At 42.7% G+C, this 15,108-nt stretch overlaps 1 protein-coding gene across 4 annotated transcripts in view; it reads right to left on the bottom strand.

Annotated features, from left to right (window-relative positions):
- NRK (Nik related kinase) overlaps positions 1-15,108 on the bottom strand; it is a 92,724-nt gene that overhangs the window by 37,674 nt on the left and 39,942 nt on the right. Inside the window, exons 7-15 of one of the 4 annotated variants that reach the window (XM_058847776.1) lie at positions 13,958-14,088; positions 11,488-11,542; positions 9,354-9,432; positions 8,490-8,665; positions 6,704-6,776; positions 6,118-6,313; positions 4,700-4,765; positions 3,677-3,838; positions 138-296 (exon numbers count right to left, since the gene is read on the bottom strand). In XM_058847776.1, coding sequence (XP_058703759.1) covers positions 138-296; positions 3,677-3,838; positions 4,700-4,765; positions 6,118-6,313; positions 6,704-6,776; positions 8,490-8,665; positions 9,354-9,432; positions 11,488-11,542; positions 13,958-14,088 — 1,097 coding nt within the window. Of the gene's footprint in view, positions 1-137; positions 297-3,676; positions 3,839-4,600; positions 4,766-6,117; positions 6,314-6,703; positions 6,777-8,489; positions 8,666-9,353; positions 9,433-11,487; positions 11,543-13,957; positions 14,089-15,108 lie in introns of all 4 variants that reach the window. The other 3 variants (XM_058847774.1, XM_058847775.1, XM_058847777.1) reach the window with 3 other exon arrangements.

Here is a 15,108-nt window from a genome sequence, read left to right as displayed (position 1 = left end):
CAGAGGTGGCACCACAAAACCTCAGGGCCGGTTTACACAGGCCTCAGTCACCTGCTCCAGAAGGGAATTCTGTTTCTGATGGGCTGTCCTGCCTAGAAGCACCCCTGGCCCCTGGTCCCCAGCCAGGGCAGCAGTACCTGCACTACCAGGGCTCTCTGTGGTGAGGGGGTGCAGGGGCTGGAGCTGCTCCCGGATCCCATCCTGGGCTGTGGGGTGGCCTCGTGTCCCAGCGCCACTGGCCACTGCAGGGAGGGCTGGATGCTGTCACTCTTCTTTGCTCCTCTTTGGTCCTCGGCCTGGGAAGGACAAAAGAGCAGCACATTGCACAAAGAGCCTGGGTTTGCGGGCTGGATGCTGTCCCACAGCAGCACAGAGCACAAACCTCTGACAGACCTTCCCACCAAGGAGGACAGCCTTGGCACAGCACAAACCACTCTTTCCTTTCCATTTGCAACCCTTCCTTTTCCATCAAGTTTGCAAGCTGCAGCAAGGAGGAGGGCCTGAGTTTCCATCTGCTGTATTCTAGGCCACCCCTTTGGCTGCAGGCTGGGATTTTAGCTGGGAGGAATCATGTGTCTATACTTACTTATCTTGGACGACATGCAGCCTGTTTTGCTGTGCATTAATTACCCCCTTCCACAGCACTGACATTACTGCATGTTGCTTTTTACCTTAAAACACTTTTAACACTCTGTCTTTTGGTATGTTACTTGTACTGTGAGAAAGACTGAGGAACATGATCTAGAAGGAACAAATTTCCTGAGGGCATTGCTCATTACGAAAGTCTTTATCCTGTGGTTTTGACCCTACTACTCTTTTCAATTCTTTTCAACATGACTAATTCTCATTCTCTAGTGTAAATCTTTAGCATATCCTCTGATTCAGCAGCCTGGAAACAACTCTACACAGTAAACTAGAGATTAATGCCATAAAAATACTCTTTTATCTGTGTTGGGGTGGGAATTCTTAATGCTATCTCTCACTATATCTGGATGTTTGTGCCTGTATCAGAAAGGTAAGCATATTCTTAGCACAGCCTAGAAACTGCTGAGGACATGGAAAATGATTCCACTTAGTCGCATAGATCCCCACTGTGGGAAAAAAGAAGACCAAAATGTAAAAAAAACCAAACCCCTTACTAAGACAAGCAACCACAGCTAAACACTATGAAATTCTAGTCCCAGTGAACACACTCTCAAGGCCACATTTTCACTACCTGCAACTTGAAATAATGAAAGGCAAATTTTACCATAAGCAAGGAAGGAAATGTAAAAGCCAGATATGGTAATTCACCTCCCAGCTCTGTGCCCAAGGGGAGCTGGCATGAAAGGCTTTATGATCCAGACACAAACTCATGCAGGTGACACTTTGGGCTTCCAGAACTAGTGCCAAGCCCCATCCAGGCACTGAGCTAGTGCAGTGTCAGCCTGAACTTGGAGTCTGCCTCCCAGCTCCTTCACCCTGGTGCTGCTGGGACCCGATACCATACAGAGTGAGCTCACATCTGAGTGAGCTCACAGGTGTGCAGGGGAAAACTGTCCTGACCTGCTGTGCACAGGATAAGCACAATAGCAAAGAGAAGGAACTTCCCAGAGAGGGTTCTGCACCCCCAAACATTAAACTTGAGGCTTTGGAGGGCTTTAGGATTCTTTGTTTGTTTCTAATGTCTCAATGAAACAATAATTCTCAAGAGCTTCTGTGTCCCAGTGACTGGTGCTAGAAATGGGACCCCTAAAAAGTACAAACAAATTCACTCTTGAGCAGGCTACCACTGTCCCCATGCAGGTCCCTCTCAACAGAGGAACTAACATCTCTCTGGCTAATGAACTGGAAAAGATAAGTATCAACAGGAGCAAAAGCACTGACTTATCCCTGTTAAAAACAGTTACAGCTTTAAAGCGTTTTTAAATCATTGCAAATAGTTATGACTGCTGACAAAAAAGTCTCAACCAAAAAATGCAACCCTGTACCACCAATTTAGTGGAAGGACCTCTGACTTCCAAGAAGTTCTGAGATTAAGTAAATAGTATTGTACAATACCCTGAAAACTAGAATATATTATTGTAGCCATAATGACAAAAGCTTTATGCTGTGAACCTAAAACACAACTAATTATACTATATTTCACCACTAAATTAAAAGTTAACAGTGACTGCACACTAAATTCTGTAACATATTTCATTTTGCTTTCAAGGAGTCATTTACAAAACACATGCCAAAACCAGAGATGAGTATCTAAGACAGTATTTTATTGGTTTTTTTGTCTTCTAACTACAATAAAGTAGAAGATAAATTAATCATCTGAGTTGCATTTTCACCCATTAAATGCCTAACAAAGGCAAAGCTTTTCTACTGACTTTGATGTTGTGTATTTAGAAAAAGCAGCTTACTTCTCTGTCCACACTCAATTTGCTCCTCAGCTGGAATAAGACCCAGCCCTCCATCATCAAACAAATACCGATTTCAAATTTTAGTAATGATTTGTTTAATCAGTCAGTACAATAAAGCCTTTAGAGCCATCGTGTTTGTGGTTTTGACAGTTAGGCTGTACTTCAAACAGAATTACTCTCGTTTTCACAAACTGCTCCTCTAACAAGGAGCTTAATATCTTTTGTTTTCCTGACTTCATGGTGCTGCTTGGCTGTTTGCAGACTCTATTCAGTTACTGAAATTCATCATTTCACCAATCCTAGCAGTTACATTTAACTATCAATACAGGACATTTCAGCTCAAGGAATAGTGGCAGCACACACACACAAGAAAATGACAAAGATGGCATGTGCTTGAAGGCAGCAGCAAGGTGTTAAGAAGCTGCACTGCATTTCTCCTATTTACATGTGCATGAGTTCTCCTCATGCCTCTGTTTGGGCATTTTGGGAAGATACTTTGGCATGACTGCAGAGAACATCACATCCACTCTTCTACTGAGGAGGCACCTGTGAGCTGCTCAGATTTTTGACCCAGACTTTAGTGACACAACAAATCACACACCAGCTGTAGAACTGGGTTAAGCAGTTGGGATTATATAAAAAAGCATGCTAGGAATGAGGAGATAAGATATGGAAATGGACCCAGAGCTTTTCAGGATATGGTGACAGTGACCAGAATGAGCTGGTGGGTAGAAATACTGTTAGAGTATTTCTAATATTGTAATAGAGTTAGCAAAGGAGGAAAAGGGATTACAGTACAGGCTGATGGTATGTGGCTATCCCTGATCCATCAAACCTTACCCTGGACATACAAGACAATAAAAGGCATCACAGCTTGCTTGCTGAGGCACAGAGATCTGTGCTCAGGAGGCAGGACACCATTCTGTGCCTGGGTCAATTCTGTAAACCCTAACATCAGGCAAAGACCTCTATTAAACCTCAGGTGGTATTACCTTATTTCATGCCTCTTAGAAAGACAAGGGAATGACACCTATTTGACCAGAAGAACCTCGTTTCTCCCCTCACCAACCAAACACTTCTCTCAACTCAAGCAGAAGTGACAGAACAATTCTTCCTTTCCTTTATCCTCTGAATATTAATGGAAACTGAAGAATGTAGTTTAAGTGTGTAGGAAGACAGGTCAAGCTCCAGATGTAGGTTTAAAGATCAGTCTGCTTTCTGATTCAGCATTCCTACAGCATCATAAACTACAAAGCACCAAAATGCTGCCCTGGCCAAGACAATACCTCTTTGCTTGTGCTGCTTGATGGAGGATGCACTCCTACATTTGAACTCTTGGAAGGCTCCTTCTTCTTCTGCCTGTGATCATGCTGGAGAGACAGCAGCTGTGTCTGATCTTTGGGGAGAGTTCGGTGCATCTTCCTGTTGTGCTGCACATCTTCCATCTTCTGAAAACAGAGAGTGATGAACCTCAGAGACAATGATGCCTTGGAGGACAACCAAGTTGCTGGAAATAGTGGCTTTTCAAAGAACAAAGTGACCACAATTCCAGCAGAGCAGACAGAAGAGTCAGAACCTCGAGCAACAGGAAGAATAAAGTGGCACCAAACACTGCTTGGCTTTTTAGACAGCAGGTCAGAATCGTATTTGTTCTTTTTACTTTTACTAAAACCAGAGGTCTTTAACCAAACACTGCGTGCTTCTGTTTGATTACAGATCAATTTGCAGCTGAAACATTAAAAAAACATTGTGGCCAAGGTGACAGACTTGATAATGACAGTTCAGCAACAAAATTAACCTCTGATCCATTGTTTTTGTGAACAAGAAATGGTCCTGGTTACAACATGAATGCAAAATGGGGACTGGAGATTTAAGTTTAGGTTTAGCTGATGGTGGTAGCTTTCAGGGTAAAGGAATTATAATCAGACAAAATAATATATAAATTATAATTATTATTTCAGCACAGAGAAACAGCAGGGACAAAAGTGGGAGAGGCAGTGTCCCTGCTGCAGATAAGGAGGGTAACTCAGTAACATCTAAGTTTACTCAAAGGAAGGCTGAACCTGAGAACAAGAGGCAGTAAATGCATTAGTGAAGTCCCTCTCTGGTCCATGATTCAGAGGATAGGAACACCCTCAGGGAACTGAGAAAGACATCAGATACAGAACAGGGAGCTGCAGTTTTGCTATCAGCAAACACCCTCTTCATACCTGCTTCTTCTCTAATTTCCTCTGTCCATCTACTATGAAGTATTCATCTTCCACAGCCCTTTTGTCTTCTTTACCCCTTTCCTCTTTCCTCTGACTGACCTTTGCCTCTGGCCACCTCTGCTCACACTCCTGCTGCCTTCGTAGCTCCTGCTCTCTCTTCTGGTGCTGGAAGAAAGCCAGGGGATAACATTGCTTATTTTACTTTACTTTAGTACCCACCAATTACTGATGCCAGTGTTCATAAATCACAAGGCCCATTTCCTGCTCTGCAGTCACTAAAGAGGGGACACCTGACACATCACAGAGCAAAAGTGGGCAGGGACAAGCTGCCACCACCGTCACTGCCAAACCTGAAGTGAAACCTCTGCCCTTTTGACAACCCAGGGCAGATCTGTCATTTATCAGGCATGTGAGATCTCCCTGACAGCTGGCAATTAATCTAATGACAAATGTCTTCCCAACATTTCAAGAAGGAAGAGTTTCTTTTTCCAGAGCATTCCCATCTTGCTGGAGCAGCACTGTGCCTCACAAATGTCAGCTCTGAAGTGTTCACACAATGCTTGAGTTTTGTCAGATACTCAAGAGAAGAGACATGTTGGTGACTTTTGTGTTGTGCCACTGCAACAAAGACATTGAGGGACTGGAGTGTGTCCAGAGAAGAGCATCAGAGCTGTGGAGGAGTGTGGAGCACAGGTGTGATGAGGAGCAGCTGAGGGAGCTGAGAGTGTTCAGCCTGGAGAAAAGGAGGCTCAGGGGGGACCTTATTGCTCTGCACAACTCCCTGACAGGAGGTTGTAGCCAGGTGGAGGACAGGCTCTTCTCCCAGGTAACAAACAAGTTGTGCCATGGGAGGTTTAGACTGGATATTAGGAACAATTTGTTCACTGAAAGGCTGGTCAGGCATTGGAACAGACTGCCCAGGGAAGTGATGGATCCACCACTCCTGCAAGTATTAAAAAAACGTACGTGGATGTGGCACTTAGGACCAAGACATAGTGGTGGACACATCAGTGCTGGGTTAATGATTGGACTGGATCCTAGAGGTCTTTTCCAACCTTAATGGTTCTGTGATTTTGTGATTTAGATCTGCCTCTAAGACAACAGTGTGTCAGGCAGCTGAAAAGGCAACCAGCTTTTAATATCTTAAACAAAAGCAGGCCCAAGACTCTGGACCAGACCAACAGACTGCAAACTGGGAAACGCATATGAGGAAGAAATGGGGATCTCTCACCACATCTGCCAGGCTACCACCACCAAACCTACTTGAACAAATGCCCTTCCTCTTCTGCTCACACAGTTCAGGGCAAGTTATCAGCAGGAAAAGGACAAAGCCCATCTAAAACCATTGTGTTCAAAAGTGACACAGTTCCCCCAAGGTGCAAGACTACGATCCAGGTTGAGCTGACAATTTAACAGAGCCCTCGTGCCTTGCAAAGCCTTCTCCCTACAGGCACATTGTTCATTTGTGATGAAATAACAAAATTTGTGATGGAATAACAACAAAGCCAGCCCCCTACATCCTCCAGCCTCCTCCTCTGCTCCTTCTGCTGCTCGATGCGCTTCTGCCGCTCTGCCAGCAGCTGTTTCTTGTACTTCTCCTGGTCCTTCAGCTGCTGCTGCTGCCGATGAGGGTCCGAACGGGTTTTGTTCTCCTGCTGCAGCCTCAGAAATTCACGGCGGAGAGTTGACTCCCCCGGGAGATTAACTATGGAGCTGAAACAAAGAGGAGGTTTCTACGTGAGAAAACTTAGCACTAAAGAGAGAATACAAGGTGCTTTGAGAATGTTTCTTGCCCTGTGTTAGCAAACCATGATATGTCTCCAGCAGCACCTGGTGTGCTACAAACCAGCCTGAAGCTGACTATTGGGTCCTTCATTTGAGAGCTTCCCCCCTACTGCAAGGGAACTAAAGCAGCAGCTTATTACAGACATTTTATACTCAGCAGTTGTGTTTGACAGCAACAAAACAGTTAAAGCTACCAAAGGGCAACCAGGAGATTAAGGATTTAAAGCAAGTTAAGAAAGCTATTCTGGCTGAGGAGAGGCTGCCTTCAGTGAGAACAGATTGGGCAGTCAAATTTTCTATTTCAGTAATAAAATTAACCTTGGTTCTCCTTCATCTTCATTCAGCTCATCATCTTCCTCCTCACTTCCACTGTAATCATAGTCCGTTTCTTCTAAAAAGGAGAACAAACAAACACCAGAGGAGGATGCTGTTATTTAAGACATGATCTTGACCTTTATTTTTGAGCACTCAGCCTGAACTACAGGCTATGGAGGAACTGGAATTTAAAAGTCACATGTTGCACTGGGAGGCTGAAGGGAGGTAAAATATCCATGTACATAATTCAAAATCTAGTTCAGATAATGATTCAGGGCAGCCCTGTTACACACACCCACCTTTTCCCGTGACTGACTGTATTGGTTTTGCAAAACTAACCTACTTCCATAATCTGAAACAAATTAGGCTAAACCCACAGAGAAACCCAACCCCCACAGCACCACCAGCAGAGGGGTTCTTCAAAAAGAAGATAGGATATAAAAGCTTGCACTGCCCTGCTCTGCTCTCTGTACCTGTGTCATGGCTATGCTGAGGCCACCAGTAAATCCAGGCTTCCCTTCGTATCAAAGGGAATTATTAAGTAAGCAAAAAAGAAAAGAAAAACTAATACTAGTTTTAGCACAAAATTTCAAAAGCTAACCCATAGTTTTAAAGTTCTCTTCAAGACTGACATGAAGGCAGTTTTTACAGGATAATTTCAAACTGGTCCTGCCCTGCATTGCTGGCTGTATTACATGCTAAATTGGGACCTCATTTTTTTGAAGTAACTATTTTGAAGTGTGTAGTCTGGTAATTCCACACTATTCTCCTTTTCAGGGGAGTTTTGTTTAAAAATAGCATTTTCAGGTCAAAATATAACTATTTATGAAGAAGTGACTATTATCTTTTCATTCCTCCACCCTCTCAAGGGCATTTGTGAGAAATTCTAACTCACTATATTTCCATTTCAGCGTGCTTTGAGATTCATAGCTGAAAGAGGTGGCAGAATTTGCAACTGCTACTGGAGTCAGTAAATCTGCTTTGCAACAGCAATTTCATTTTAGGTGCTAATACTCCTGTTGTCCAGTCAGGGCATTTATAAGACACCTTCCAACTTCCATAGTGCTTTCTAAGTTTGCTCTCACAGTGTTTCTGGCAGTATAAAACATACTGAAGGGGAGAAGGAAAGAGAGGGCAGGGTTGTTGGTCAAGAGGCCACATATCTCTGTCCCCTTTGTACAGCCCTCAGCAAAAAACTGCACAGGCATTTTTCACAAGTATCACCCTCATTCCTGCACTGCTTCTTCCAGCTTTTTCTCCAAAGGGTAAGGCTGGCATTTGGAACAAATCTGAACTCTCTTTTTCTTCATACACACTGTGAAGAAAGTGATTCATTATTAACATCTGTATTTTACTGGAGCTTGGAGGTCCTCTCTAGGTCTCTTTTGTGCACTCGATTGCAAAACACTTAAAGAACCCTTCTGCCCCCAAAGAACTCAGAAGACAAAATTATATGGAGATACAACAGGTAAATCAATTAGAACTGGGACAGAAGTATGAACTGAGAGACCAGGAAACACTTGTGGAGCACTGCTCAGAGACCCAGACTTTACTTGGAGTCCTCACTCCCTGCTAGCATCAGGGCTGCTCTCAATAACTCAAGGTTCCAAGGACTTTAGAACTAAAACACCACCACAGACCCAGGCTTCGACAAAGGAATCTTCAAAGTGGCCCCACTATCATGGACAATGCTTTCTCAATTTTCCCGGTTCTCGTATTTCAGCTGCATCTGCCTTGTGCTCTGCTGCCAAAACTTGAAGTGTCCTTCATTTTGTTTTTGCCATGTTACCCTTTTCTCCTTTTTTCTTCCTTGTCCTGTCCAGGTGATCCTTCAGCATGATGCGCACTTGCCGCTCGTTCTGCATGTCTCGGATGAAGGAATGCTTCAGCAGGGTCTCCGTGGATGGGCGATGCAAATAATGCTTTACAAGGCAGCTTTCAACAAAATTTAGGAACTTCTTTGACCTAAAAAAAGACACAACAGTGGAGAAAGACCAATAATCCTTTTCAACTTGTGGTCCAAGCACTACCCCTGAGTGGTGGAAAGCACTGACTTTGCAAGGTTTCCTTCTGTGCTGGAACTGAGAGACAACTGGAGCTCTGCCTCCAGTGAGACTCCTGTGACCAGCACAGTGCTGAAGGTGAACTCCACCTCACCACCCTCTCAGAGGAGTTGTTACCTTGAATTTACATCCTGATCAACAAAACCACAATCTGGCCAACACAAGCTTTTCAAAAATGCCCTTGACCTTTTGATAAGGTGAAGATTTTCTTTATACACTTCATTTAAAACAAAAAGTAATTCTCTGTAGGGCAGGTGATTTCTATTAGCCCCACAATGTCCAAGCAATCTTCTGATAAAGCCCTGACCCCAAGAAACACATAAGTTTCCTTGTTTATCCTGCAATTTTGGCCACAGACACCAAAATGAAACAACTGCCACAGTTTAGGCAGAGTTCAGAAGAAAGATGTTGCTTCCCAAATGTAAACTATATCTGCCCTCTGACTCAATCCAGCTCTTAGAGACAGCTTAGGAATCACCTCCTAGATAACCAGATGATTTAACAAAATCATTGTCTCTGGACAAGTGAGCTAAAAGCCCTTCTAAGCCCACTGCAGAAAAAAATACAGGTTTTTTTACACATCTCTTTACCATTTTCTGGATTTCAACTTTGGAGGTGGGTTCCTTGGGATGAGGAAGAGTGCTCTCATGGGATGCATGTCACACAGGGCTGCAAAGAAAACCACAAATTATGGAAGGATACATGTACCCCCTGTGACCTCACTTCCCATTTCCAAACTCCTCCACTTCCAACATTATAGCATCTGCCCCAGAACCCAGCCAGGAGCCAACCAAATTCACACTACAACCAGGAAATCGAGTCTCTGAGCACATAGAGATTTCCAGCTAAAAGAGATTAAAAAGAAAGGCTGCAAGGCAAGAACAAGTACAACTTTCTTCATATTTTATATATATATATAGCTTTGGAAGGACATAAAAAAGCTCACCTTTCCCATACACAAAAGTGTGTTTGCACATAAACAGAAGTTAAAGCTGAGATTGAAATATTTATCTAGTTATTATGTCTGGCTTCTGGTTTCAGATAAATGATAAGCTCCATTTTAACCAAACTGTTTCTCACATTGTTCATGGTATATGAGAAAACCCAGGATGAAGAGAAGCTGATACAAAGCACAGAGCTCATAACCAGCACTGTGGAACAGAGCAGAATGACTGAGCACACATTTCATCCATCCTGTGCTCTGGGAATGGGAGCACCATTATCAGGCAATCTGCCACAGATTCCACTTCTGTATTCAGAAGCTACCTTCACTCCAGCCCACTGTACTTCTCTTTAGGGCTACTGCTGTGGAAAGTTGAAGTTACGAGGAACTCAGCAGAAAGCAAATACCATCACACCTCATATATCCCAGACACTTTGTATGTATGCTTGAATTTTGAATCTGTTCTATCTGGCAGGGAGAAATGTTGAGGGTAAAAGGTCTTCCTTCACCAAACAGAGCTATTGAATGACAACTGATGGGAACTACATGGAGGCTGATTTCTTATAATATTTAGGTGTTCAGCAGTGATGCTCTTAATAGAAATGGATTTAAAGCGTTACAGAACCAGTAGAAGTGAGAAGACTGTGCTCTGGTAAAGCTTTCCATACCTTCTATTAATTTCTCTCTGCCTCCACCTGCCATAGGTTTCTCACATTTAGTTCTGGCTTTGACTTTTTCCTTGGTATGCTCAATAGTACATGATACAGAGGAAATGAGGGGCAGAGGTCTGGTTTCTAGCTCTGGGTCCCAGACACTGTTGTACTACATTAAACAAAACACAAGGCAACAGAATATAATCCACAGCATTTCCCTGTCAAAATTACAGAAAACATCAAATACATGAGGAGCTGGCATGAAAAAGTCTCTCCTAAAGAAAACTCCCCATGGACTCATATCTTGGGACTAAGCTTCAGTCAGGCTAAAGCACAGGGTCTGAAAGTGCTCCTGAACTCCAGCTGGCTCCTGCTAAAAACCAAGTCTGATGGGAGAACAGCCAAGTGGGTTGTTTAAAAACAGCCTACGTGCTCTCAGGCTCAGGCCAGAGTATGATGGATTTCATCTCCTGTGCTCTCAGCAGTGACTGGACACCCCACATATCCCATCTGCTCCAGGACCCGGGGCAAAGCACAAGCCCTCCATGCAAACAGAAATGCAGGAGGACTTTGCACTCACAGATCTCCACATGCCCTGCAAGAGGCTCTCTGGGGGAGCGAGGGGGCAGCAGGCTGGAAAACTGTGCCAATCTGCTGTCAGGCTGAGAGTGTGGTCACAGCTCAAAGCCATTATATGTGAGTAAATGCCCTATTCGTCCCAAAATCTGTGAGAAAAAAGTCAGTTTCAGACTAAAAATATAACCTTTAGGCCTACCTTCTTCCACTGTCATCATTTTTTTTAGTGACCTAAACCCAAAGCCACTCCAGCCAATATTTTCTGCTAACATATCAATCACTTGTACTTAGTTGTATCCACAGGCAGCAAACAACTGATGCTAACAAGAGTTTAAGAACAAAAGTTTTGTTTTCCCAGGAGATGAAGGAAAGGAATCAAAACATAGACTGAAAGAGTCTAAAAGGAAGAGAATACAATACAGTCCAAATGAGAAAAAGTCATAGAGTGTTTTTAAAGATACAGACAGAACCAGAATTTTGTGCATCAGTGCATTTGCCAAGCATGAGTTATTTTAACACAGAACACCCCCACCTTTATACCAAATAACTTACGAGGTGCTCCTTCAGCCATTTCAATAGCAGTGATTCCCAGAGACCACAGGTCACTCTGCAGGAAAAGAAACAATGCACATTGCAGCTTGCAGCATTCAAGCTTGTTTGTTCCATTTGTTTGTTGTCTTCTTGGTTTTGTTGGGTTTTTTTTTTTAAGTTTCCCTGGATCTCTCCTGGATCATGTTGTTTTACTTGGAGTGACAAATATTCACTCCCTCCCACTCCCTACTGAGCTTTCCAGAAACATGCTAATAGTCGGAATCTTCCCATTTCCCATGCAACTCTGAACAGCTGATCCATCATTTATGCATCCAGCCCCAAAATGCAGACCTTCTGCATTGAGAAAACAAGAGCCAGACAGAATATAGCAGGCACTGTTTAAATATATGTCTTAAATCTCTTTTCATGAGGCAGTAAGACACTGCAGTGTCTCACCCTTCTCCTTCTGGCCAGAAATAATTCTTGGTCTTAATGCTTATTTCAGAGCAGTCATTGCTGAGTTCTACACTGATGGAACAGGAATTAAAGTCAGGCCTCGGGGTCTGACTTTTTCTGTACAAAGTCTCTAGTCACACGTTTTTGGGCACATGAGAGAAGAGTACATCATGCAGTCAGATTTATGCCACAATGTATATTCATCTCAGTTAACAGAGTGGAGTTCTCTTTATCAGCTGATCTGGATGCCAAGGGCCAGGTTTTGATCATGGAAGGTAAATTGCAACCACCATCAGTGGCTGTAAAAACTTCACACGTTTCCACTTGATTAATCATGTGCGTTATTTCAGTATTTTCTGTGTCTAAATGTAGCCAAATGAGAGGCATGTGGCCAAACCAACTTGCAGAGCTTCTCTAAAACTTATCTTTTAAAAAAAAAGTGACAGAAAACCTTCAAATATTAGAAGAAATAAACCATTACATTAATAGCAGTTCATACCCAGCCCTGCACTCTAAATATAATTTTGTCAACAGAGCCCTCTCAGTCCAGCTGCTCTGAACTCTTCATACAAGCTGAAAGCCAGTTCACATCACAGTTTGTGGAGGGATTCAGCAACAAAACTGGTGGGGATTTCATAGATCCACAATCCTGACTTGTTATTTAGTAAATGACTGAAAATTGAGAGTCTTCAAGGGGTAACACTGCAGGTTTTGAGGACAGTGAGAGAAACATCCAGGCTACAAGGAATTTTGGTTTGGAGTTCCAAAGCATGAGAGGCAGATAGGTGTAAGGGAGGATGACAGCAGTGTTTGTAAAGCTCAGTGTGTATATAAACATATTTATGTGGATATATTTGTACTTGTTTTGTCTTGTTTGGTTGTTCTGGCTACTCAGCCCATCCTATCAGGTAAAAGTCTCTGTGGGAAAAACCAGCCCTGTGCAACCTTCTGGGTCACAGCACTGTTTGCACAAGTGCTTCCAAAACCCTCTGCTGATCAGTTTTAAAATCTGATTTTGCGGTATCTGTTTGGAAGCAGACAAACCAAGATTATTACTGAAGGCAAAGAAAGCTCAAGAATTAGGGGTGCACAATCTTCATGATTGTATCTTCTGGAAAGCACACATTCAGAGAAGGAAATCAACTGGGGACAGGGAATGAAGACAAGATTAACTTCTTGAGGTTTCAGTAGAAGATTGCTATGATATGGAAAAAAAATAAATATTCTTTAGTGATGACTGACACACACACAACACGGCCTTGCTGGGCCAGTGCAGCACAGAAGGTCTCAGAAAGAGAGAATCACAGCCTCTGAATCACTAGGAAATGGAAGCAAAACCAGGTTCTTCTCAAAAATATTTCTGAAGCCACAACTTTAAGGAGAGGTGTAAAGTAGCAATGGAGGAAGCACCTGAATTGAAAGAGTGACTGGAGGGTCACCCAGAAGATACCTGCTCAGAAAGCAGTCCCTGGAAAATACACTGCGTGGTGAGGACAAGAGGCAATGCTCACAAACTGCAATACAGGAAATTCTGTGCCTCCTCACCTCAGCCACCCTGCCACTAACCAGAAATCATTCTGGGATAGGAAACCACTTGCAGTCACATGCTTGTGAATGAGCAAAGGGATTATAAAGTAATTACTGCCAATTAACTCAGGATTCACAGCTGAGTAGAGCAAAACAGCTCTACCACAGTGTGCAGTAACTTGCCATATTAATATTGCAGTAATTCAAGTATTCCTTTGGAACTCCTCTCTTCTTTTCTTTTCTATCCAGACCTGCAACCTTCTTAGTATTTTTTTTATTTCAGAGAGGTTCACAACAGTGTATTTCATGTATAAAAAATTCAGAAAAAATACTCACAGTGAAACCTCACTCTTAAAAAGAGCCTCCACCCACATATTACAAATACTTCTGTTTGTATAGTTCTAGTATTATTGTGGTTTAAAAGGCAGGAAGTTTGAACTTTTCAAATGAGCAGGATTTCAGCAATAACCCACATGTTTTCTTACCTTCTGGAGTGTTTAACACTTACTCTGTAATCATACGTAGAGTCTGGGTTCTCCTCACAAGCAATGACCTCGGGTGCCATCCAATACGGGGTGCCAATAAATGTGTTTCTTCTCCCAATAGTCCTGTCCAGCTGAGCACTTACACCAAAATCCACTGAAAAGCCAAGGAGAGGTAAAGAAATTAGCAAAGAGTTGTATCCACATGGCAGAGTGTTTGCTTGGTCACTTTCATACTGTTTAGAACACCAAACCTTTGGGCTACAATATATATGAAATCTGAGCTCCTCCACCACATCTTATCCAATAGTTGAAATTTATCTGCCTCTTTTTTTCCTCTTCTTTTTGACAGAAGAATTAAATAAACAGCATGCTCAATCTGACCAGTGGGTTACAGCAAGAGGAATTGCTCTACAAGACATTATGGAATAATTTATGCTTAATTGAGTTGGACTCAAGGTCTTCAACTAGACTGAAAGTAAAAATAGTATCTACACACAAGGCAAATTTGGATGTGTCTAATACAGCCACTTGTGAAAGATGGAAATAACCACTGCATGACTTCATTTTGAGGTGTCTGGAATAAATCCTTCCCTACGTTCAAACACTATCTTAGAACAAACTGGAAAATCTACTACTTTATTCTCATCTGAGATCATTATAATAAACGAATCCTGTGGTTCCCTTTGTGCTGAAAAAGGTGATACTTTCATAAGGACTGCACAGCAAAATGGTTTTGTTCAAATATGCAATGGGTCCATACAACCAATAGTTATGTGATTGCATTTCTCTTTGAACAAAACCCTGAGATACACTAATTGGATCCAGTGGGATAGCACTGGATTGGTATTCACAGAGACAAAGGAAGGGGGAAAGAGGACTGAAAGGAGACAGGCCCATGGTTTCCATCAAGGAGCAGATTTTCTCATTGATGTTGCCTCATTGCAGATTATCTGCAAACCAAAATAATTTGTAGTGCTATAATTTCATGTGTCTGCTTAGCAAACCTTCTCCAAGAAGGTGGACCTGACCTTTGGGAACATCCTGTGCTCTGTGCTCCTGATGGGAAGTGCACACTCTCTCACTGAGTTGGAACAGAATTGAACTGAAAACCTCTTGGCTTTCTAGCTTCTTTGCCTTAAGACACATGAGCTAAATCTCTCTGGAAATAACTTTT

Source organism: Poecile atricapillus, chromosome 12 (genome assembly GCF_030490865.1).
Source record: "Poecile atricapillus isolate bPoeAtr1 chromosome 12, bPoeAtr1.hap1, whole genome shotgun sequence".
Classification (NCBI taxonomy): Eukaryota; Metazoa; Chordata; class Aves; order Passeriformes; family Paridae; genus Poecile; species Poecile atricapillus.
The sequence above is the reverse complement of the archived record's forward strand: the minus strand, read 5'-3'. Positions and strand labels throughout refer to the sequence as shown.